At 51.7% G+C, this 25,499-nt stretch overlaps 1 protein-coding gene across 8 annotated transcripts in view; it reads left to right on the top strand.

Annotated features, from left to right (window-relative positions):
- Positions 1-25,499, top strand: part of ARHGEF10L (Rho guanine nucleotide exchange factor 10 like) — a 125,021-nt gene that overhangs the window by 30,728 nt on the left and 68,794 nt on the right. For 4 of the 8 annotated variants that reach the window (XM_067567555.1, XM_067567554.1, XM_067567558.1 and 1 more), the window contains 7 exons: positions 3,558-3,649; positions 4,594-4,677; positions 12,069-12,238; positions 14,518-14,634; positions 19,471-19,579; positions 23,779-23,885; positions 25,226-25,303. In XM_067567555.1, coding sequence (XP_067423656.1) covers positions 3,558-3,649; positions 4,594-4,677; positions 12,069-12,238; positions 14,518-14,634; positions 19,471-19,579; positions 23,779-23,885; positions 25,226-25,303 — 757 coding nt within the window. Of the gene's footprint in view, positions 1-3,557; positions 3,650-4,593; positions 4,678-12,068; positions 12,239-14,517; positions 14,635-19,470; positions 19,580-22,400; positions 22,627-23,778; positions 23,886-25,225; positions 25,304-25,499 lie in introns of those variants that run through there. The other 4 variants (XM_067567557.1, XM_067567556.1, XM_067567561.1 and 1 more) reach the window with 2 other exon arrangements.

Here is a 25,499-nt window from a genome sequence, read left to right as displayed (position 1 = left end):
CTGCCTGCAATTCTCATTGTCCGTGCAGGGAGCCGGCACCTTTTGCACCCAGGCTTGGCCTCTGTCACTCATATGCACTGAGGCACAGAAGAGTTGGGGAGGGATTTCCCTTGGTCTGTTCTGTATTTTCTTGTGTGAGGTCTTTGTTTGCTGATTCACTCTGGTCGCGAGCACGGGACTATGAGTCAGGGAAGCCCATGTCCTCTTCCTGGCTTGCTGTATGTCGGACTGAAAGGTCTGAACGTGCATGGTTTTAGTTGGGCATGATGGCAGACCCGTGCTCACAGAATCCCGTTGGTCTGACTGGCTGGATGCAGGCAGGAGAAGGGGAAGCCTTGACCACGGCTAACGTTTAGAGTGCCGCAGAAATGGGAAGTTGTATCGCTTGGCAGCTGCCGGAGGGTGGGGACTGTGGGATGGTGACCTGCCTCCCTGTCTGGTCGTGCTGCTGGGAAGGGGAGATCCGGGAAGCCTGGCAGTTTTCTCTGCAGAACCTGGACTGGTGGTTGGTGTTTGAGGCCAGCTCGGTTCCAGCGTTCGCCTTCCGACTGGTCACCGGAGCAGTCCCCCTTCCCCTCCTCTTCTAGTTCTCTCCCGGCATCACTGCCTTGCAGAGATCTCCCTCCCGTTAAACTCCTGCATTTCAAGTTCTTTCACGCAGCGATGCCCATCCCTGTGGGGATGCGGGGCAGGGGGTGGGCTGGCAGTTTTGGTGGTGGAGGCCAGAGGAGAAAGGAGCATTTTGAAGGATGCTGTCACTTCTGCAGGCCCATACAGGTGTGGCTCATGGACTCGGACCCAAGTAAGACTGGTCATACAGGAGGCTGTTCTCTTGGACCACCTACACCAGCGTCTTAGTTCTGTCCCTGATAGGGATGGGTCTGAACTGCAAAAGTTAGCTGCAGATCTGAGCTCTGTCAGGGTGCCAGGGTGCTCGGAGCTGCGATTCTCTTTGAGGAGATGCAAAGAAAAGCTACGACCTGCTGCAGATTGCAAGTTCCTTTATGAATGGCAAAAAAGAAAAAGGGGATTTTCTGACAGAGAGTTACAGACGTTAGTCGGCTAGTTCCGCTTACGGTGGGCGGATAACAGGTTAATCCTGACCCCTAACGGCAGTCAGAGGGAACTGGCTTCAATACTCCGCATCATGGGACTGGATTTGCTTTTTATTGTTGTGACTTTTACGTTTAATTTCTTGGACCAAATGTCTTGATTCTAAAAGCAAAACTAAGAATATATAAGCTCAAAGGTGCAGCAGGTAGCTGCATTTAAAAGTGAAGTAGGTTAGCCGTATTTGGAGAGGGGAAGCCGGGGCATTTCAGTACATTGTGCTTCTCTAAGTTCCCTGCAGATTCAGCTAGAGAAGTTATTCTTCACCTCCTGTTCTAAATTGTTGCATAGTGTTGCTGTGTGCTACAGCCAAGAGGTGGCCGCATTTCAGTAGCGAGGGAAGGTAGGAATTGATATGTCCGTTTGATGCTGGGATCCTGCGGGATTAAAGACCTAGAAAGCTGTTGTTGAACAGACTTTAAAAATTAATGTTGTTATGCTAGCATTGAGAGGCTCAGCTGAGATCACTGCCCCGTTATGCTGAGTGCTGCACAGACATCTGATGAGAGACAGTCGCTGGAACGAAGAGCTTGCAGTTGAAATATCCAACACAGACAAACCCTGGAGAGGGGAAACAGAGGCAAGCAGGGGAAGGGACTTGCTCAGCCCAGCAGGTCAGTGGCAGACCTTGGAGTAGAAGTCCAGAGTCCCTGTCTACTCTCAAATCAATGTTAACCCTAAATAGCCACACGAGGCTGTTTCCTCCCAGTCAGGACCCTGGTGTCTCTGTCGCTCTTTCTCAAATAAATCTCGGTGTCTTCAGAACCTCTTGACCATCACACATGGCTTCTCATCTGGTGAAGTTGTTCTTCTCTCTCACCCTGCCCATATGGGCTCCCACCAGCCCCTCGAGAATCCAGACACGAGCGGGAGGAAGGTTAAGAGGTGGGGCGGTGCCTCTAGGTGCCAGCTTGACGTTGCGCCTCGATCCAGCGCCGGTTGCAGTGATGCAATGAGGGTGGAGGGGATGCTGCTGGCTAGAGGGCAGAAACAGCAGCATTGCTCAGCTGGCTGGATCGGGATCGCCCAGTCAGCACACACTGCAGTGCAGAGGAGGGTGGGCGTGTGGCTGAAGGGAAGGATTTCTGGATCCCAGAGGAGGGTTGAACCTGGAGCTGCGGCGATGGGTCTGCTGCCAGGTCCCGAGGGAGGACTCTGATTTCTGCACCGGCACTCATCACAGGCGCTGTCTTTTTACCTTCCCTGCTTTTCCCGAGGAAAGCCGGACGCTTGGCTTCTCTCTGAAGGTACGTGAGGAGGCAGGTGCGCATTCCGGGGCTCCCTGCAGGGAGAGTGGATGGAGGCAGCAGAGAGGAAATAGCCCTGCTTTACAGGTGGGAAATTGAGGCACAGAGACAAAGTGATTTGCCCACAGTCACACAGGCAGTCTGTTTCAGGGCTGAGAAGTGGGTCAGTTCTTCTGGTTGCCAGTCCAGTGCCTTAACCTCTGTTGTGAAATCAGAGCATGCTGGTTCCTGGCTGTGTCTGAGGCCTCCTCCTGGACCCTTGTCCTGATTGGTGCCTGTGCTCAGATGCCACCTGCAAAGGTTGGGAAAAATTATTTGCCTGTGTCTGGAGAGGGATCTTCACAAGAGAGTAATTTGGATCATAAGCTGTTTGGGGAAGGGACTGCCTCAGTGACCTGTTTGTGCAGCACCTAGCGCGCTGGTGTTAAGGCGTTTAGGTGCTACTACCATACTGATTAAAAATCAGGAAGGAAGACAGGTTCTAGCCCCAAAGAGCTAATGAGCTGAAAAAGAGAAGTGGGGGAGAAAAGTGGACTGGTTTTATGATGGAGGGAGAAAAAACACAGGGGAGGAGATGGAGAACAGGGAAGGGACACCCGGGGGTAGGGGGAAAGAGTAGAGGAAACGGGCTGAAAGCAACCAAGGGGGGGAAAAAAGACACCAGAAAGAGAGAGGCAAGCGGAGTGGAACCATGGCCAAATGGCGTGCTGGGACCCGGCACGACTGAGATCTGCAGTGTAATTGAACGGGGGGTGCTAGGGGTCAGCGCTGTGAGCGTGGTGGCTGAGAGAGCGGCGTGTGGGCTGTAAGCGGATGCACGTGTGGGAGCTTTGGCCGTCCGAGCTAAAAGCTGCGAGCCTGGAGTTAAAGGGGAGACTCTAAGAGCTGGAAGCAGTAGGAGACTCGCTAACCGTTTACATGGACTAGCCACTAGACGGGGACAAAGACCCATCGTGCCTCAGTGCGGATTGCCTGTGCGTGTCACCCACTCCTGGTGTAGTTAGCTGTGGAGGATCCCAGTCCACAGCCAGGTCTGCAACCGAGCAACTCCTGTGGCTGTTGCATTTGCTCACACCAGGACCGTGCAGTTCAGGTCGGTGGATCTGCATTTGCCCAGCTTTGCGTGACCGCTCGTACCTTCAGTGACACATCCCTGTGAACTGGCTTGTCTGACAGCTCACAGCACTCTTTCTGTCCTAGGTTCCTGACAGTGGTCAGCAATGGGGCCGTGGTGGGCAGCTCCCACACAGGGACTCGGACCTCTCACTGGAGAAGGAAGAGCACCCGACGAGGTAGGGGTCTGACTCCTCTTTGAGCTGGAGGAGATGGCTGGAAATGACTCTGGATTCCTGGAAAGAGAATCTCATGTTCCCTCGGTTTCTGGGTGTCCTGGAAAGGCAGGGGTTCCCATCCCGAGTCCTGACTCTGTATAAACATTACAACAGCCCTCTGGCCAGGAGGGTGACAGGGCATGTCTGGGACCATGATTCAGGGCTGGGACTATAGCTTAGATTTCCGTGTAGTTGTTACCATGCCGCAGAGAGGGTGTTGAGAACTTGATGGGTTGAAATTCGAGAGGTGTCTGGTCCCAAAGCACCCGGAGTTTGGCTCGGTTCTTTGGATCAGAACGTGGGCCTAGATCTGGATTTCACAGCTGGCCTCAATTTCTCTCTCCTCTGGCTGAGCCCCTAGAACTGAAGGCCCCCTAACTTTGGATTAAGATGCACACCTTGTAGCCCTGGCCTGTTGCTGCTTAGAAAGGAGGCAGGATCAAGTCATAAAACTGGGGTCAGAGTTTGAGTTCTCCCTGCAGAGGCTTCAGAGAGAGCAAGGGGCAGGGTCTAGCGTTAGCCATTGAGACACACAAGGTACCAAGAGCAGCACGGCTCTGAAACATCAGATGCTCCAGACGAGACCTACGATGAATTGTATTCTGGTAGCACTCAGGAGGTAGGCCCTGTGTGTACACCAGTGAGAGACAGTCCCTGCCCAGAAGAGATGACAATCGAAATAGGTAAAGGAGGGAGAACAGTCCCAGAGGTGAAGTGACTTGGCCACCAGGTCAGTGGCCAAGGCAGTCACTGGGCACAGCTCTCCTGACCCCCCCCAATCCAGTGCCCTACCCACTGGCCCACGCTGCCACTCGGCAGCCATGCATCAAAGCGGGATGTAGCTGAAACTCATGGCAAGTTCAGCTTCTTCTCCACAGCTTGGCCTGTGTTGCTTTTCATTCCAGGCGGACGGTTTGAGTTCCCGGCCCTGGAGGAAGATGTGATCTATGATGACGTCCCGTGTGAAAACTTGGACTCGGATCAGTACGGTATGGCAACACCCAGAATTCTGCTATGGGCATAGGTGTCTTTCCTGCTCTCCTCTCCCGCACGCTACTGTAGCCTCTCTTTCTTATCTGCTTCCTCCTCTGCCTCTCTCAGCTCTGCCCTTTCTCTCGTAGCCCCACCCATCGCCCTGAATGTTGGGAGGTGGGTGGGTGCGCTCTCCATTTGACAAATGGGGAAACTGAGTCACGGAGGTGCAGTGACTTGCTCCAAGGTGGCACGGTGGTTCTGTGACAGAGCTGGGAATAGAACCCCGGAGTCCTGACTCCCAGTCGCCTGTTCTAACAAGACCATTTACTCCCCTCCTTCAGGAGTATTCTGGCCTTTTACTCTGCCATAAAAACTCTGGGTCTACACCCACAGCCAGCCTGAGCTGTGAGGGATGCCGGGAAGGGAGAGGAGGACTCTGGATTTTGTAGCAGTGAATTAAGAAACTCCTGCTAGCCAGGATGTGGGCGTGAACAGTGGCTTCAAGAACAGAGGACACAAGGAAGTGGCTATTTTAAGATGGTCGTGTGAGTACGGGAGGGCCTCGTAGGGTGATGACGCGCTCCCTCTGTGTAGGCAGTAGGTGCAGCTGTGTTGGTCGCAGGGTATTAGAGAGACAAGGTGGCTGAGGTAATCTCGTTCATTGGACCAGCTTCTACTGGTGAGAGAGACCAGCTTTCGAGCTACGCAAAGCTCTTCTTCAGGTCTGGGAAAGTTACCCACTCAGTGTCCCAGCTAAATACAAGGTGGAACAGGTTGTTTAGCATAAGGAGTTCACACACATTTCAAGGCACCGTTCCAGGTGAAGCGGCCAGTTAACATCTCTCCAGTCATGAGGGGATTGGGGCAGAGTGTTGTTCTAAACCATAAATCCGGATTCTCTTCAGTCCCTGGTTTTTAGTGTCTGGCAAAACGTACGCATTTACGCTCCCAGCCTGGTCTTTGGAAGGTGTTGTGCAGGTTTCCTTCGAGGACGAGGACTGAGTTAGTTTTGTCGACTGTTCCCCCTCGGGCGATGGGGTGGTGTGCTCTCTCCTCGTTTTTCTGGGTGAGTTCATTCGAGAGCGTAGGGATTGTCTGGTTTCACCCACCTAGTTTGTGTTTAATGCCCCGGGTGCGGTATGCTGCATGCTGTGATAGGACCCACGGAGCTCGAAAGATGTCCTGTGGCAGGTGTTGATCATTGTGGCAGTGGAGAGACGTCTGCGGGTTTGGCATCTGTTCTGGCAGGTTCTGGTGCCGCTTCGAGTTGGTGGGACCTGGTCTGGGGGGAGCTTGCTTCTGAAGATGAGCTTGGAGAGGCTGGGGGGTTGTTTGAAGGCCAGAAGAAGGGGTTCAGGAAAGAGTTCTTTTAGGATTTGGTGCTAGGAAGGGGGAGAGGGGCTCCTGCTGCCCGGGATGTGGGAGTGAGCAGTGGTTTGAAGAACGGAGGACACCAGGAAGAGGCTATTTTGACATGGTCGTGTGAGTACGGGAGGGCCTCTTAGGGTGATGACACGCTCCCTCTTTGTAAGCAATAGGTGCAGCTGTGTTGATCCCAAAATATTACAGGATATGGCTTGTAATGGTTTAATGATACCCTGTACGAGTCCCATTGTGAGAACTAGGTGTGTGCGGTCAGAGGGTGTTTTATTTCCGTATTGAAGCAGGCTCTCTCAGGGATGAACTGTCCCATGATGTGCTCTACTTCTCAGGTGGAGAGTCCTTGTTTGGTGAAGGTGGTTTTAAGTGGGTGAAGGTGTGTGTCCCGGACTTTCTCCTTGGAGCATGTTCTGTGGGACCCGGGTGCCTGACTGTAGATAACGGATTTCTTGGCGTGTCTGGGGAGGTTACTGGATCTGTGGAGGTAGGTGTGGTGATCTGCGCGTTTCTTTGTATACAGTTGTAAGGTTCCATTGTTGAAACTGATCCCGGTGTCCAGGAAGTGGATGCTGGCATGGGAGTGCTCTAGAGAGAGTTGAATGAATGAATGAATGGGGGTGGTTGAAACGATGGTGGAAATCTGAGGGATTTTAGAGAGTCTGTCCAGAGGATGAAATGAGCTCCGGTTTCTCACATCTGGGGCTCATGAGACTGACTCGGAATAGCCATCTCGAGCTCCTTGCAGCCTCTAACTTGGATGTGTTGCAACGGGGAGTCAGAGCCCTGCTGTCACTCTGTGCTGGGTGAGCTCTGGTTGAGGTTTGATGCGTAGCCTAGTGGTCCGGATACTGGGCTAGGACTTGGCAGATTTGGGGCAATTCCTGGCTCTGCCGCAGAATCTGTGTGCGACATTAGGCAAGTCACTTCGGGCTGAATGCTCAAAAGGAGTTGATGTTGAGTGTCACCAGGCCTAATTTTAGGTGCCTGGAAAAATCCCTGTGATTCTCAAAGCCGGAGTTAGACACGTAAGCGTCTGCACAATGCCTGGGGAGAGCTGGGTGACTTGGGCTGTGATTCATGCTGCCTGAGTTAGTCAATGGGCGATGCCGACCGGAGGGATGAGCGCTAAGACCTGCCTTCTGAGATCTAGGCACTGAAGTCCGGGCTTCAGGGAGGTGCCTATTTCCGCTTAGTAATTCTGAAGCCAGGAACTCTCTTCCGTGTTAGGCACCTTATGCCATTGGGCATTGTGGGGGTGCCAGCCACCTAGGGTGACCAGATAGCAAGTGTGAAAAATGGGGGCGGGGGTGAGTGGTAATAGGTGCCTATATAAGAAAAAGCCCTGAATATTGAGACTGCCCCTATAAAATCAGGACATCTAGTCATCCTACAGCCACCTGACAACTTTTAGCCCAGTAGTTAGTGCACTCACCTGGGATGTGGGAGACCCAGCTTCAATTCCTGCCTCTGCCAGGAGGAGCACCTAACCTCTTTGGAGCATCCTGGCCTTCACTCTTTGGGCCTCAGTGTCCCATCTGTGCAAAGGGGTGGGGGTAATAGTTCCTTTATCCCGCCTTTTGTCTCTATTTTATGTTTGGATTGTAAGCTTGAGGAGCGGTGGGGCAAGGACTGCCCGTGTTCTGTTCTGGGTAGGTTCTAGTGCTGGGCTCCTCACCGTGCCATCTCAGTACCTTGGACAGCACCGTGCGCCGTAGGGTCCCAATCTTGGTTTGGGGCTTTACGGGTACGTCTGTGCGGCAAGCAGCAGCCCACAGTGGTGAGTCTCAAAGCCTGGGTCCCCAGACTCAGGCTTGTGCTAATGTAGACGTTCGGGCACAGGTTGTGAAACCCACCCCTTTCCCCAGGCTCCAGCCCAAGCCTGGACGTCTGCACGGCTATTTTTAGCACCATAGCGAGAGCCCCGGTAGCCTGAGTCCATAGACCCGGGCTCTGAGACGCACTGCTGCTTGCCAGGTAGATGTACCCTCGCTGGTCCTGCGCTCCACGTGATGATGATGGATGCTCATTCTTGATGATCTCCATCCGCACTTCTTTTGCCCCTCGATGCAAAGCTCAGGAGATGGAAATGCTGCCTTAATTTAGCTAGAGTCTCATGACTGCTGCTGTGATTGTGTTTTTCACTCCTCCATGGCCAGTTGCACTGGTTTCCGAAGAACAAATCCTCTTCTAGGGAGTTGTTTATCTTTTTGTTTAATAATAGCCTGGTGACTGTAATCCTGTACTGGCTGTCAGTTTAAAATTCCTGTCCTCCTGCATTCCTTTCCGTGCATCTCCTCCTACAGCCAGGCTGGAGACGGAACCCAGGTCCCTCCCCAGCTCTTGGAGTGGATGTTCCGACGGTGAGAAAACATCCAGCTGTTTGAAGCTGAGCTTCCCCCTGGGCAGAAAGGCAAGAGCAGAAAAGCAAAAAGATGTTAGTCTTGGCCTCCATCTCTGGGCTGTGACCGAAAGAGTGAATGTGATCCTGTGGTGCATAAACGTGACACTTGAATAGGAGTAGAGAGTTATTTTACCTCTGTATTGGTCACTGGTCTGACCGCTCCTGGAATACTGCGTCCGGTTCTGGTGCTCACCGTTCAAAAAGGATGTTGATGTTTTAGAGAGGGGTCCGAGAAGAGCCATGGGACTGATGAAAGGATTAGAAAACCTGCCTTATCGTGATAGTCTCCAGGAGCTCCATTTATTTAGCTTAAGGAAGAGCAGGTGAAGGGGTGACTAGACTGCAGTCCATAAGCACCTACATGGGGAACACATATTTAATAATGAACTCTTCGATCTAGCAGAGACAGGTCTAACACAACCCAGTGACTGGAAGTTGAAATTAGACCAGTTCAGACAGGAAATAAGGTGTAAATTTTTGACAGTGAGAATGATTGACCACGGGAACACTTTCCCCGGGGCTGTGGTGGGTTCTCCATCACTGACCATTTTTAACTCGAGTGGATGTTTTTCTAAAAGATCTGCTCAGGGAATTATTTCTCTGGCGTGGGCTATGCAGGAGGTCAGACGAGATGATCCCAGTGGCCCTGGACTCTAGGAAAGATGGAGGGTCTGCGGGAATCATTCTCGATCTTCCAACAGATGTAAAGGGCCCACCAGAGACAGGAAATACAAAGAAGGGTGAAATCCTGGTCCCAATGGAGTCAATGGTGGGGTTAATTGGAGTCAGGATGTCAGCCAGGCTCTGAACCCCAGGGAGCTGAGAATGGTGTGTCTGAGTCCTGGGGCCCGTCCCTTCAGGGTGGTGGTCCGTCTTTAAAAATAAGTAAATAAATAAATAAATTGCAAAAGTTCACTGAAAGCTGCACGTCTCGGTGTTGTGCCTCCACTGAGAAGAGCAGGACCGTGTTTAAATAGGGCCAGTACGTGCTGGGCAGAGCTTGGAGGAGGAAAGGGCCCAGTGGGGCCATGGTATCTCGGGGCGAAGGTTCCAAAAGCGCCTGGGTAGTTGAGGCGAGGTGTGGATGGAAGGTCCAAGGGCCTGGCTATCTTCTTCCATGACTGGCTCAGAGATGGTGCAGGTATATGGGTGACCTTCACCAAAGACCTGCGGCGTCGACTGTGAAGAAATAAGCAGATCTGGGTACGGTGAAAGCGTGCGCGTTTCTTCATTTGTCTACACCGCTGCTTGTGCATCTCAAGGCAAGACGTGGCTCAAACGCCTGTGGTTCTGCAGAGCACGAGATGCTGAATGGATGGAGGTGACGCGCCTGTGTCTTGGCTAACGTATGCCCCAGGGAAAGCTGAGGGTTGGGTCCCTGGGTGACTGCCTTGCCAAAGAGAGAATCCCCCGGGGAATGGATCTTTGGCCACATCTACACTACAGAATTATGTCAATCCAACTTACATCGGCGTACACAAATCGCTTGTGCGCGCACGTTTGGCTTCCCTTGTTGTCAGTGCGTGTCCTCACCAGGAGCGTTTATATCGATTGTGTTTCAGTGTGAGGCATTGTGGGATGGCTTCTGGAGGCCAGGAACAGTCGACGTAAGCAACGCGGCGACCTAAATACGCCGACTGTGGCTGCTTGGGGGAGGTGGTGGTGTTAAATTGGCGGAGAGAAGTACTTACGTTGGCGGGAGCCAAATTGAAGTGAAGATCCTTTTGTAGCTAGGTCAATGCAAGGCAGTGTAGACCAGGCCTTTGTTACTTGGGTTGGGCTCACCTTGTTACTCTGACTCTGGGGCGTACAAGGCAGCAGCTTGTCGGGGCAGGGATTGCCCTTTTGTTCTGTGTTCGTACAGCACCTAGCACAATGAGGTCCTAGTTCGTGATGGGGCTGCTAGGTGCTACTACAGTGCAAATAATAAATAAATAATAGTCATGGCCCCACTCTGTTCTACAGTCAGTTCAAAGGGCCTGCGCGGTAAACTCCCTGCCATGTCGCTCGGGCTGGGTTTTTATTTTAGATGTGTCAGAAATGCACAAGATCCACCCCCAAATCCTCTTCCCTGGTACCAAATCTCTCCTTTGGGTTGAAGAGCAGGAAATTGATCAGCTGAAATAGGAAATTGATGGTGGTTTTAAAAATAGCCCTTGAAAAGCACATGATACAGGCTAGAAGAGGAGGAGGGGGAGGAAAGCAGTAAACAGAACAAGGTTTAAACACAAATAGTAAATAGGAAGGGGAGAAGAACTGCTCTGTGGTCAGGGGAACTGTTTTTGCCAACAATGATCCTCAGGGCTTGGGAATCTCCCAGCTGTGACACAGACTCTGCTGTGACCTTGGGCAAATCTCTTAATCTCTCTGGCCCTCCGCTCCCTGTCTGTAAAACGGGGCTGATGCTCCTTCCTTGCTCTGCTCTATTTAGATGGTCAGCTCTGTGGGGTCAGGACGGTTCATAGAGAACAGTGGGGTCCCCGTCCCGATTGGGTCTTTCGGGCACTGTTGTCACAGAAATGAGGAACAATACCGCATCTCTCTCCCGCCTTCCCTGGATCTCTCTCAAGAGAGAGGCCACCTCTCACGGGGCCTGCCCCTGATGGACCTACCTGCCTGGGGTCTGCAGCAAACTCTAGCTTAGCGGGCACCAGCACTAGCCTCCTGTCTAAGCAGCTCCAGGAAGAGAAGGCGGCCTTCCAACTGTAGCCCAGGAGCACCCTGTGCTGGGCAGCTCTGCCCTGCCGACCCACCCGCCTACTGATGCCTTGCTGGGTTCTTTCTGTGCCGTGTCTCGGGAATCCACAGTTACTGCTGACTCAGTGGGGAAGCCTTTGTCAACCAGTGCAGGCTCTGAGGCTGCTCCTCCCGGGTCGTCTTGTTCCCCTGGCGCTCTAGGGATTCCTCACCCTGCTTTCTATGGGCCCAAGCTGCCCTCCTCCACCCCTTCTCTCAAGTTCCTTGTGGTGACTTGTGGCTGGTCTGTCTGTGCCGCGATCTCTGTTCTCAGAGGCCACGCACGCTGCTTGTGCTGAACTGCTTGTCCCGGCTGGCCAAGGGCTTCCTTTGTCCTTCGGGCGTGGTGCATAGCTGCTCTGAGCATGAATGTTAAGAGGACAATTAGCCTGACCCACTAGCTGCCTTTCCTGAATACAAAACCTGGAAACACTGACACTGGAGGGGGTAAAAGATCACTGAGCCGTCTTGTCCCTTTCCATCCTGCCCCAGCCACTTTGTTGCTTGCAAGATTGTCCTTTTCTAGTCCACCATCCTGCCTGGTTCGAAGGGATCTAAGTAAGGGGGATTCTACCCATTGCCTTAGGAGACGCCGCTCCTCATTTTCACCCTACTCTGACTTACTGGCACTTGTAACCATGGACCCAGGAGACTTTCCTATCTCTGGAGCAATGCCTTCCAAGGCAAACGAGTGCTGCAAGATATCTGGGCCTGGGTCGACACTGATGGGAACCTGTTAGGTGGCCATGTGTCTCTGCCTCCATACCACCCGCCGTGGGTAATGTTAAATTAACTGGGCACGCTGTGGGTCGAAGCAAACGCCTCCTCCCAAGAGGTGATGCCGTGGGCCTTTGCCAATGGTGCCTGTTCTTGTCCCCGCCCCGACAGGGAGCGACAGGAACCTGATTTATGAGGATGTTCTTCGAGACGGGGCCCACCGGGAGGCGGAGGATCTAGGCTGGAGCTCCAGCGAGTTTGAGAGCTATAGCGAGGATTCTGGAGAAGAGGTCAAGGCCGAGGCGGAACCTGCGAAACACCGGGCGGCCTTCCAGCCGAAGGTAAGAGGCGCGCAGTGTGCCCTGGGAAACGATGGAACCGGCCCTGCGCCCGTGGGCTGGTGGGGAGACGTGGAGCCAGTTTGAAATAAAACCTCTGACCCGCTTGTCTGCGGGGCTGGACCTGGTGGGGGAGCTGTAAATGCCTTCCTGTAAATGTTCATAGCCCATCCACGGTCCAGGGCTTGGCGTATCAATAGCCTGAGTGTCAATAGCAGACTGGGGGGAAGGGAGTAGCTTTACTCAGCTGTGTTGTGGTGTGCACGTGGATTGCCTGGATGTGAATCCTTTTACCCCGAAGAATCCCCACTGTCTGGGAGAGGGGATGGCGATTTAGATGGCTCTACGGCGTCCCAGAGACTGTGTTGCCCAGTGAACAGAGCACTGGACTGGGACTCAGGAGAGCTCTGCCAGGAGCCTGCCAATGACATTGGGCTGGTCACTTCCCTTCTGTGCGTCAGTTTCCCCGGCTGTAAAATGGGGCTAATGATACTGAGCTCCTTTGTGAAGGGCTTTGAGATCTCCGGAGGAAAAGCCCCATATAGCAGCGAGGTATTCAAGCAGAGGGTGGGTTGATTTTTTTTTTTGTTTTAATTTATTCAACATCTTGCCTAGACAAGTTGAACTGGGATAATAAATTAGTGGCTGGTCTCGGATATTGCCTGGTGCAGGGGAGACCATTTCTGTCTTCGTTTGACCCAGGAGTCTACGCTTGCAATAGAGGGCAGTTGGTGGGCCCAGCCGGTAGAGCTGAGCCCGTGGCTAAGAGGCCGTGCCGAAGAGCTGCAGTTTCCTAGGAGCTGAGGCTTTGCTCCAGGCAATCGGGATACATTCGAATGTTTCTCTCCTAATGACCAAGTTCGGAAGTTTATAAGCTTTGATGAAAGCGCTGACTCGATGCATGCTGCAGACGGTCTTATCGTACTATGAATCCCTTGGTTCAACTGCTCATTTCTGGGATGTAAAGCGTCTGTTCTCCCCTTGGGGTGTCTGGACTCTGAGCGTCCTGTTCTCTTGTTCGGTGGATGGTCCCTCTGTCATTCAGAACTGGCAGACTGCCTCTCCAAGCTGTTAGTCATGACATCCTACCCCGGGCTGGCCCCTTCTCACAGGGCGCATAGACCGGTAGGGGTGCCGTCCGGTCAGGGTTGGTTTTTCCTTTGTGATGTTCTGGAGATGTCCTCGCCAGAGTCCAACCCAGGACTGTGGAGCAAGCAGAGAAGAGCACGTGCCCCAGATCATCTATCCCGGGTTTTACACTGAGCCCGGTGTGTGCTGGGGTAGGACTCTGGGTGCAGAGCCAATGCTGGGCAGATACCGGTGTGGGGCAGACGCGCACAATAAAGCCGTGTTATGGACGGTCCTGTCGCATGTGGGTGCCATGAGCTCCCTGTCAGCTGGGACAAGACACTGTGCTTGGACTGTCCCACAGACTGGGTGCCACGATTGGGGGTGGGGAGAGGGGCTGACCAGGACGGTAGGCGATGCTTCCTGCTGGCTGAGATCCCGCTTGGCACCCTGCATGCGGCGTGAGCCTACGCTTCTCCCGCTTGCCTCTGTCCTGCTTTGCTGTGCGGGCTGGGTGGGGCGTGCACGCTGAGCAGAGCTTAGGAAAATCTTATCTGAATGTATCAGTGGGACCATCCCCTCCCCCTTCTCCTCTCTCTCCCCCGCTTTCCACGACCTAGTGAGTTCTCCTGAGGTTCCCGTTGGGGGGATAGACTCATGCGTCAGGAGCCTTGACGTGTGATTGGGGAGCCAGGTAAACGTCTCGTGCAGTTGCTGAACAGAGCGGCTGTGGCCTGGCTGGATTTCTAAGCAGGGGCTCAGGACCCACGATGCAGGACGCCCTTCTTCCCGGTGCCTAGGGGGAGCATCCCGCATTCCCAGTGCCCCCCAGAGGCGCTCCAGTCGGTACTGGTGCACCGCTGCAGACACGGCCTTTGAGTGGGGGAGAGCCTTGGCCACCATTCAACACAAGTGATCAGAAGCTCTTGCTCTCCTGAGAGAGGCACTTGAAGCAATTAGATTCCCCCTCGTCCCCCCCCAGGGAGCAGGACGAGAGCTATCCATCCCCTGCGTGGGGAGGGGTAACGTCAGGCTCTCTCCTCCTTGGAATGAAGGGGCCAGGAGACTGGATCTTGCCGAGTCTAGACTAGGGATCACTGGTCCTTTTGTTGTTTCTCCTCCTCTTGTGTTTGGCTGCTTACCTGAATCTCTCTTCTCTGCCTCTCTTCCCTCCTCCTCTTGCTTCTCCTCCTCCCTGATTGCTTGGGGCGCAGCTTTCTCCAGACCTGAATAGGCTAAAGGAGAGATACGCCAGGACTAAGAGGGACATTCTGGCTTTAAGAGTTGGGGGGAGAGACGTGCAGGAGCTGAAGCAGAAGTACAATTGTAAGGTACTGTCTCTCCTTCAGACTTTTTTTTTTTTTTTTTTTTTTTTACCCTCTTCTCCATCCCACCTGGGTTGCATGCTCGCTCTGCATGGCAGCCTCCGGCCTGCTGCGTCTCCGCTTCTCGCTATTGCTGCCTTTCCACGCCAGGTCCCCTGAACGCAAGGCTGCCAGCTTGCCAGGGTTTGGTGCTTTCAAAGGAGCGGAGGAGTGTGGACCGGTGGTAGGAGCTGGGAGCCAGGGCTGTGAGTTCTGTGAGGTGCAAACCCCAGCCTGAGGAGATCCACCCGTGCTAGCTCTGGTCCAGCTAGCGTGCTAAATGGAGAAGCGTAGCTGCCCCAGTGTGAGTGGCAGAGGGGTGGTCACTGAGTACGATCCCATCCAAGACTCCCAGCATGTACTCGGGGCAGTTAGCTCCTCGCCCTGGGGCAGTTACGCTTCCATTTTTATGGTGCTCGCTCCATCAGAGCTAACTCGGGGATGTCCCCGCAAGCTGGAATTTACCCCTCCAGTTCGAAGTACTGCTATGCCCACTGCGTGTGGCCAAGTCACGTCACCTTTGTCCCTCAGTTTCCCTTTCCGGGACAATGGGTCGATTGCTCCTCTGCCTCCCGGGGGCTCCATGGAGCATGGTAGAGGCTCTGGAAATTGACTAAGAATGGCATCTGGGGTTTCCATGTTCTTCCGTCAGAGGAGCTCGGTTTCCAAGTAAAATGATGGGGGAGGAGCCCCTCTGCCAGCCCTGCCAACTCCCCCTAGGATCCAAGCCCCACACCGGGCTCTTCCCATGTGCATTGTCATCAGTTAAAGGTTCTGCAGATCAAATCTTGCCCTTGGTGACCTCTGAGCAGCTCCCATTGCAGGCAATGGATTTGCACGGGTGTCAGTGATTGGAACTTTATAAACAGTTAATCTATTGTTAATTGATTGCTATAGAGCCCCACCAGTCAGCAGGTTGTTTATAGCCATCTATAATGCCTTCTTTTTTAACTTTATTTTTGTTTTTATATAAAATACAAGCGTATCATGAAACCAAACCGATATAAATACATGCCCAAGATGGAAATAGCATATAAATAACAAAATGCAACATTCATTATTCTCAACACCTGGAAAAAATCAAAACCTGAGCCGGTGGAGGTCATGCAGGAGATCAGTTAAGTGACTAAATAGAAAAATAAGTATGAACATAACCTATGACTATCTGGGGCTAATAGATACTAAACTGCAAAAGTATTCAACAGTTTCATGTGTGACCAGACATCCTCATATTTTTCCAAGCATTTCTATTAAACTGAGTGATTTTTTTCCCCCATTATTACACTGGTAGAGAGCTCATTAAGCCAGTCTATAGATGAGGGAGGAATTGCAGATTTCTCAAAATAACTCTTTTGGCCACTAAAAGAGTTACTGCAATCCACTTCTTAATGTTAACCAGTAACACCAGCTCATCCATCACCCCTAAAATGCATGTGCCTGGAAGAAGGCAAGATAGCAACACTTCATGTTTTTGGGAGAGCTCTGAATATGGTGTTCCAGAACACATGCATTTTTTTGAACGGTATAGAGGATGTGTGAAAGTGACATGCTTAAAACCATCCCTAGCACATGCTACTGATGTCTCTGACATGTGTAGAGCATTCCAGTAACCCTTTATAAACCATCTGTAGATGGAATCTCTGTATAAAATGACCATGTTGTTGTTATTGCCGAAGACTGAAAATGGATATTGTATTTGACAGGTCCCTCATCTGACTGTCAATCTTTACTCTGGGTTCCATCTCTCAGTATTGCTGCTTACGATGCTACCTAATACATGAGAGCAATAACAATCCGGTATCTTGCATTTACCTTGCCCCTTTGTCCACCTCGCCTGCTCTCTCCCCAGGAATCCATCTCAGCCAGGGATATTTCTGAAATTCTAAACCCTTTTGTGGATTGAAACAGCTGCCACTTAAAAACATGCCTGTGACCCGTCTGTGCCCAGGTTAGCCACCTGAAAATGCCAAAGTCAGGGCAGGCTGCAAAAGGAGAGCAGATTCTCTCAGTACTGAGGTGACACTGAAGCAGACTTCCCAGCCAGCCACAAACAGTGCTTCTGATTCCCCACACTGGTTATCAAGAAGTTAAAACAAAACATACACAGCCCCCTTTTCTGCATTTCAGTCTCTGGCTCCCAATCAGCCACTAGGTCCAGTAAAAAGATAAGTTATTTAAAACTCTAGGCTCTTTTCCAAAAAGGTTTCTCCTGACCCCAAAGGGTCAGCCACAGTACCAGATCATTATAAGTTTAGATCTTACCCAAAATACCACGCTGCCAGCCCATCCTTTAGTAACTAAAACTAAAGGTTTATTATAAAAGGAAAGAAACAAACTAGAAGAGAAATGGTAAATGATTAAAGCAATCAGATGCATACAGATGATTTGAAAGTCCATCTATATCAGATTTCTAGTAGAATTGTGGAATTTGCAGATTTGTATAGTTCCTCTGGTGTACATCCAGTACCTGGATGGGTCTCAGTCCTTTGATTCACAGCTTAGTTGTAGATGAGTTGATCCAAAGGTAGGTGAAGAGAGACTGAAGACAAAATGGATGGGGTGCAGCTGCCTTTTATGTCCTTTGGTCTTTGCCATGCTACTGGTGGAAATTTCCACAAATAAGATGAGTCCACAGTCACATGAGTAAGTCTTGTTGAGTCATCAGGTGTAGCTCCAGCTTCTCTCCCCGGGCCCATTGTACCTGTGAGTTTCATTAATGGGCCATTAAGCAGTTTATTGCTGCTGCCAGCCTGTCTGGGGAGTCGCCCAGAAACCCAGCACAAGTTGAAATACAAATACATCAAACATATCCATAACTTCCAATACAAATGTGACACATACACATAAACAATATCATCAGCCTGCGTGTGCAAATGGCTGTGACTCTCATATAGCAGGGAAGAGTGTGTGGAGGGGGAGAGGGGCGGCGAGGGAGACTTTCAGATGTTGTGCAAACATGTCCCATAACCTTTTTATTGGTGCTGCTAGCTTGAAACTGAGCAGGGTCTTTAACACATCAGTGAAGTCTTTCCCCCTTCTTTTTGCCCACCCTGAGCATCCCTTCTTGCTTTAAATGCCCACAATGTGTCTAACACTCAAGCCTGGTCTGAATCTGATGGGTCACTATAGGGCAGATTGCCATCCCTGAGTGGTGCAGAGCATGTGCCCCACAGCGCCCTGTGCAGGGGATGGGAAGTAGGCATAGTGAGCATGCGCTGTGCTCCAGCTGTCCTCAACTGGCGCATGGTACCTTGGAGATGGTTGCCAGGTGTAGCGTATCCCAGCCGACCCCCTGTGAGAACGTACACTAGGCCGCCGGGTTGCTTCACAATGAACCTGCTCTTTGCACCTTCCTGACGTGGGACGCTGGCCCTTTTTATGTTGTGGATGGATCAAAGGGAGAGTCGCATGCGAAAGGGTGGGGGAGCTCCCTAATGGAGTGGCGTTAAAGGGAAGCTGTCAGATAAGTAGGATCTTTGGTGTGCAGCTCACTGGCGACACGTTTCTAGAGCCCTGTGGCCGAAGCTGGGCCGAGGCGGATCCCAGAGGGGAGGTGGTAAAGAAGCTAGAGCGCTGCTGCTGTCTGGTCTGATTGGAAATACCAGCAGAGGAGGTGGGCGGGCAGGCAGGCGTGCCCGACGGGCAGATTGGGACAGGGGGCCTTTGATCCAGTCTGCATCTGGCCAGTCTGGCAGGGACTAGAAGGTGCCACCATCCGATGGTGGTTTGGTGGCCCATGTGGAATCAGTTCATCGCTCTCCGTTCAGTCCTTAGCGGACAAACCAGTCCCATAGCTGGCTGCCTCGCTGGTAGATCAGCAGAGAGGGCATGGATAGACGGGGCCATGGAGATGGAATTGCTCTTTCTACTCTGCAGGTAATACCTTGCCTTGGCAGAATGCTGTGGGAGAACCTTGCATTGCTGCTGCCCTGTCTTGTGTGTAACTAGGACGTCCGTCACCAGGGCTGTCCATCAGTAGCCACGAAGGGTGAGGTCAGCGCGACCTCGCTCCCATTCAAGCCAGCCGGAGTTCTGCCTTCTGCTTTGACGGGAGCAGAGCTGGCCAATGCTACGTGCTGCTGAAAATCCCCACCCCGTGACTAAATTCATTAGTTTAAACCAAAAAGGGGCATTTCCTCTTTTTCGTTTTTGAAGATGGAAAAGATCAGAACTCGCCGCAAGGAACGGGCTCATCGGGCTGCTAAGATTGTGTCGCAGACAGGAATCTCTCTAGCTATCTGGATCACACCTTGTGCTAAGGTTTCATCTACAGAGGTTAACAGATGCTTCAATCAATGGCCTGTCAATTGTTCCAGTTGCTCTTGAGATCTCCGGTCAATAGTCTGCTTATAAACCAGCTAAACCCTTCCTAGGGCTGTTCATCGAACCCTCTAGAGCATGTATTGCTCATGCCTGGAACATGCGAATCTCTCTTAAGAATTTAACCCTTTATAAAGGGATCCTTAATATAAAGTGCAGCTGGTTTTAAAACTGCTATTGACCGAGGTTAACAAATTCTTTCAAAGCCATTTCTTTAGAGCCAGGGGGTGATAGTTTTTGGTAGCTCCTGTTTAATACCTGAGTGTTGGGATTGAACTAATGCCTTTTCTCTACCCCCACGAAGTGTGTGTGTGTGTGTGTGTAGGAAGAGCTGCTCTTGTGTCTTGCAGGTAGAACCGTTCCTAGCAAAGAGGCAGGGACCGTGGGCTGCTTGCTCTGGGATGGAGCATCTGGGGCTGGAGGATTGACTGAGATGGTCACTTATTTGTTTGCGTCTCCCTCTTCTCCCCCAATTCTGTTCAGATGACTCAGCTGATGAAAGCTGCAAGAAGTGGCACCAAGGATGGCTTGGAGAAGACCAAGATCGCCGTCATGAAGAAAGTGACCTTCCTGCATAGGAAAGAAGCCCCAGGTAACCGGCGCTGAGACACTCGCTGTCAGGTGTAAAAAAATCACACTTGGAAAAACTCAATGTTCTTGCATTTACCGCTAATGATTGTGTGATCGCTATTTGATTTTTCTGCCTGTAACTTACGCTTTTTGTCTCCTCTTTGCACTGCAAACTAAACTCTCTCTCTCTTGTGCTCTTCGGTAGAATTTTCCTGAACGCTGAAGTGTCTTAGACTCTTGAGTGTCTCATTTTGAAAATGGGATTTAGGTTCTTGTGAAAACTTTACCTCTCAATTAGTGCAAAGCAGTTGTATCAGGGATTCCAACAGTGTAAGGAGGGGTGTGTGTGTGTGTGTGTGTGTGTGTGTGTGTGTGTGTGTGTGTGTGTGTGTGGGGAGGGGGGAGTTTACATGTCAAACTTCTATGTAACCTTTAAAAACTCATCCCAGAGTCCTTTTCCTGTTTAGCTTTTCTAAAACCTATCAAAGCCGTTATGTTTCTCAAGCTGTAAATGCAAGCATAAGGCCATACGTTAAAAAGCACCCTTCATTCGGGGACAGATTTTCCGAAGAAGCCTGCTCCCAGTTAGACGCTGAAAAGGTTTTCAAATGAACTCTGGTTCAGTGCTGTGTTCTTTTGAAAATTGTGTATAAGTGTCTCGATGGGGGCTGGTCATCTGGATCTGTCCCAAAGGTCTTCTGAAAATCTGTCCCCTAATGGCCTGAATGTCTAAAGTGTTTCTTTTCAGTAGGAGTGGGGGGCACACAGCATGTTTTGGGAAAACAAAATCCGACACTTTTGGCCTAAAACCTGCTTGGTTAGACTTGTTTAAGATAAAAATCACATTCCTGGCTTTTTTCATGCATCACTTATGCTGCTGTTTCTAAACCAGAAGAATATGTTGGGGCAAAAACTTCTGCTGGAGTAACTAGCGTAACTTCGTTGGCCGGGTTGGCACGGCTGCCTGCTGAGAATTTGGCCCCTCCTGACAAAATCTGGATCTTCCCTCTTTTGCCATCTGGGTCTGTTGTTATCCTAAGTGTTGCTGCTGCATTTCCATGGAAATGACCGGGCCAAACCATACCCCTTGCGTCAGTCTTTTGGTGGCACGTGAAGGAGAGAGAAACCAGCTAGAGTTTGGGAGGCGGAACCGTCTTATCTCCGGTAATGGGAAGAAAATGCTGAGTGGCAGTCTAAGGGAAGGGAGTCATTGTGCTCGTGAGAGGACAAGGTGTGGCTGTGTACTACTGGCTAACACAAATCACACTCCTTTTGGAGGAAAACAAAACTCAATCTCTATAAGGTGGACTGGCTTTATCGCAATTTACCATTCTTCTCTCTAATATACAGCCCCCGGAAATCTGTCCTTGCCCTTCTGCTCAGCCTCGCTGCTGCAGATGCTATTTCATCATTGTTTCCTTCCTTCTCTCAATCACCACTGCTGCTCCTGCTATCACTGCCCTGGCAGTAAACACTTGCATGCTCATCTGGAAATGGAGGAGTCTTGTAAAGATCAGGCTGCACTGTGCTTGCTGGAGAGAAGAGGGTTAAGAAGGGAAACCACCAAGGTTTTCACGGTACGGTGAGATCTGGCATAGATGAGAACTGGCGTGAAACGCCAGGAGCCCAGAACATGCACAGAACGCCAGAAAGCCTCCGATGAAAAGTCACAGCCCTGCCTTGCTTCCCCAGGTCCCCATTTCTTCCGAGAGTAGCAGCTTTATCACTGTGCAGACCTCACTGTAACCCAGAGACTGGGAACATCACCTCCCCGTCCAGTCTCAGACCTTGCCCCGTTCATGAAGGCACAGCATTTCCATGGCAATTGCTTGCATGGAGAAGGGACCTCAGGAAAATATTGCTCCCTTTTAAACTGGTTAATGAGACATAGAAGCCGAGAAGGAGAGAGGGCCGGCACTGAGTGACCGGACAGTTCTTCATGCATCTCTGTTGGGGACTTTTATGTTGGGGTGGTGTTGACGTTGTGGGGTGTCTCTGGAAGTAACTAGCACAGTCTTGTTAAGTCAGGAGATTTAGTAGAGGTGGTCAGAAGGTTTCCGTCAACATTTTTCCCAGTGGAAAATTGGGTTTTTGGCTAAACACATTTTTATGGAAAATGCCTAGTTTTTGGCCAGTTGTTTGACCCAAACTTTTAGCTTCTGTTGAAGTGTTCCACGGGTGAGTGGTGGAAGAAGCCCCATTTTCTAACCAGCTCTAATAGTTAGTCCCCACCTGTGGCAGGTTGGTTCCAGTAGGCCTTCTGTGAGCCACGACCATGGGGGATGGGAAAGAAATTGATTTTCATGAGCACTTTAGTCTTCCTAAGTAAACCTGATCGATCAGTGATCGACGGTTGCACATAGGGGTTGAGGCTTTCAGAACCAGCAGCGGGCAGCACGAGCTATGCAGCTCCCGTGGAAATACATCTTGAGATGTATTCCTGACGTCCTCTCTGGCATCAGAAAGCTCAGCTGGGGGCTATACATATGAGGAGTCCAGGGGTACGAAGGGCAAGAAGCTAGCTAATCCCTGGGCTTCCGCTGCGTGTGGCTTCATGTCCAAGAGGATGACGTGGACCCCGAGAGCAGCATCTGAATAGAGACGGGCTCGATCTGAGCTCCGGTCTGCGAATGTCTGGATCAGTCTCCCTGCCCCTCCCTAGCTGTGACCGCATCTCGGGGCAGCTGGAGTCAGAGCAGAGAGACAGCAAGCTGAGCCACCCTGCCACAATTAGCAAAGGGAAAAGGTCACGCAGGAGCCGTGAGCCAAACAGCTGCTTGATTCCTGTAGCCCTCTGATCTCCGGATCACTAGGCACCTCCCCTCCCCGTCCTCCCAAAGTGCCTCATGCAACCGCCCTTTCTGCTGGGGCTATTATTTATATCCAGAGCTAAACCAGAATGGGAACTGGGTGGTGAGTGGGGAAGAGGAAGCTGACAGGCAGTGATTGCAGAGAATGCAGTGGGCAGAATGTGGAGGAAACGGCAGTCCATTGAAAGCGACTATAATATCACCCCTTCCTCCTCCTCCTCCTCCTCCTTCTCCTCTTCGTCTTCAGTCTCTGCCTCAGGTAAGGGGAGATCCGTCTGCCAGGGCTTCCCCCTCTCAGATCGGTTTGGTTCCTGCTGGGTTGTCCCAGTGCCTCTGCTCCCAAAACTTGCTCTCCATCCTGCTTCTCTTTGCTGGGGCTATTTATTCCTTACTTACCCCTCCCCTCTCCCCCTTGGCTTGGGTTTGATTTCTGAAGAAACCATGAAGAGCAATGGAAAAAAACCAGTGGTCTGCTACTGGGATCCTTCTGCTCAGCCCTTAGCAGGGTGCTGAGATGGGACGTTGATCAGAGCGTTGCGGTTTCGAATGGGTTTAAACCCCTGAGTGAAATTGATTTCCCTGTTAAAGCTGTTTGCTGGTCACAAGGGGTGCCTGCCTGATCATGACAGTCAGGGGAAGACGGGCGCTCAGCACATTGGCACTGTGCCGCCCTGCTGGGAATTTGTTCCAGGCTGAGATCTCAGTGGTTCTCCGGTCAAATTCCTTTGGCTGATTAATGCAGTCCAATGGTGTCTGCTGTCAGCAGTCAGGGACTCCCGTAAGTCCCGGCTTGGACTACGCAGTTGTGCAACATGCTGCCGTGTAGAGAGGAACCTCTGCTCCTTGAACCAACTGTGGCAAAGAGCTGAGTCATGGCTACCCCCCGCAGACAGTTCACTCTTTCTGGCTCAGGGCCATGGTTGAGCGATCAATTCTGCTGACCCGTGGGTGGGAGTAGTGGGGGGCATATCCCTGCCACAGGGGAATGTCTGAGACATAGGATGAGACCGTGCAAATTTACATCAAGTTTCTAGGTTAGTTCTTGATGCCAACAGAGAGAAAAGGCCAGTGCGATAACCACCGGAGCACCAGCCTCCGCAGAAAAGGACAGGCTGTAACAGCAAGAGTCCCAGTCGAGGGATGGATGAGTGCAGCCAGGGCAAACGCTTGGGACGTTCCGAGCACCAAGGCTGTCTGCAGCCTAGGACAGGCCATGGTGCCAGCCCCAAAGTGCTTGTGATCTGCAGACTGCAGCCTTCCAGAACGCAGGAGTGGGATGCTCTGCGTAGATGCGAGATCTTCCCGCTGCAGCTGGCCCATGCGACACGCTAGCCATCGATCCTCCTGCTGGGGCTACGCTCTGCTGGGTGCGCCGCTCTGGAGTTCATTGCTTGTGTGTTTTGTTTTCCAGGGGACTCGGAGGAGGAAGACATGGGTTTCCTGGAGGTCACCGTCTCGGACATGAAACACCCACCTCCAGAGCTCGGCCCCATGCCGGAAGGATTAAGTCCTCAACAGGTCTGTGGTAGGGCGACGAAGGTGCTGAGTACATGTGGTTTTACCTCCCCTGGCTGATCACCACCATCTTCCTAGGGGCAATCTAGGAGCTGTCCCCTAGACCCAGAGCTGGGCTGGTCAAGGGAGCCTCTTTGCATGAAAACGGGGACATTTCAAAGTTGCTTTTATTTCAGAGGGTCTGAAACGGGTCCCGTTTATTGTAATTGTTTTTCTTTCTTTAATCAAAGACTTTATCAAACACATCATTTAAATGGTTAAATATCTGGGGGTGGGGGGTAATTATTGACACCCCCCACCCCTCCATCTTTTTCAAGAAAAACAAAAAAATTTGACAGTTGCATTTTTTATGGAAACATTTCGTGGCCTTAAAAAGAGCCACTTTGGGACGAGACGTTTAGGAAACTTCAGTTGGCTTTATTTAGCTGTCATATTTGGAACCCGGAGACTGACCCCCACCCGGTTTCACTTCCCTTTTGAAGAAAAGGGGCAAAAGCAAGCACTCATTCATTGATATTAACAAATATCTGTCTGCGTTCTGTAGTATTTAAATCATCCCCAGGCGCTTACCGTGTGCGAGCTGCCCCTGCTGCCATGAATCTGTGGGAACAAGCGGGGGATGAACCACCCAGTGACTTAACTTCTGAAGTGTCCCGTTGTGTGTGAGCCTTATCTGAAGTACCTGATCCCAGCAAACGTGGCTCCAGCCGTTGCTTCCCGTTGTCTGCCGTGGCTGTCTCTGAGGGTCGGCGGGACCTTCTGGGAATGAGAGGAGGGCAGTTTACCTCCATGTACTCCTTCCCGAGTCAGGTCTTCTGGGCCCAGTGGGCCTGCCTGTAGCCCAGCTGTTCTTACTCCTTCATGATCTGTGGCGCTCTAGAGAGTAATGTGTGGGAAGCCCCAGGACAGGTTCTATAATCTGGGTGCATGTAAGGTTCTTACGGCCTGCAGGGGGTACCTGGGGGGTGGAAGCCTCAGACCATTGCTACACCTTCGAGCACCGTAAGCCGAAGGGGAGGGTTGCTGTGCTGTGCTGTGCTGGGGAGGGGAGGCTGGAGAACAAGTTTTCATCTAGCGAGGGGCCCAAGAGGAATAACGTCTGTAGACACATTAGTGTGTGTGGAGCCTTTACCGTATTTCATCAAACTCTCCAATATGCTGGAGTGCAGCTGGACTAATTCTCCCTCCTCCCTGTTTGGGACCTTTGTAGTTGCACATTGAGTAACTCGTTTGCCTCACCACCCCCATCCCCAAAAGGACGAGTCAGCAAAAGAGCTGTGCACGCAAAAAAAAAAGAGCTGTGCACGCGTGTCTGATCTTAACCCTGCTGTGGGTGTTTGCAGGTGGTGCGGCGTCACATTCTGAGCTCCATCGTGCAGAGCGAGAGGAGCTACGTGGACTCGTTAAAGCGGATTCTCCAGGTGACGAGAACCTGAATCACCCACCCTGGTGCAACCAGGTTTCAGACGTCTGTGACGGAGGGGTGGGGAGGATGGTCTAGACAGGAACGAAACCCCTCCCCATTCAGAAATGTAATCGGGAAGGACGGGGCCGGGGCAGAGAACCTCAGGGAGACTGATCTCTAGATAAGCTTCTGAATAGCTGGTGGAGGAGCAG

This window comes from Emydura macquarii, unplaced genomic scaffold (genome assembly GCF_026122565.2).
Source record: "Emydura macquarii macquarii isolate MOO-44397 ecotype Brisbane River unplaced genomic scaffold, CSIRO-AGI_Emac_v2 contig_2768, whole genome shotgun sequence".
Lineage (NCBI taxonomy): Eukaryota > Metazoa > Chordata > Testudines > Chelidae > Emydura > Emydura macquarii.
This window is presented reverse-complemented; position numbering and strand designations above follow the sequence as displayed.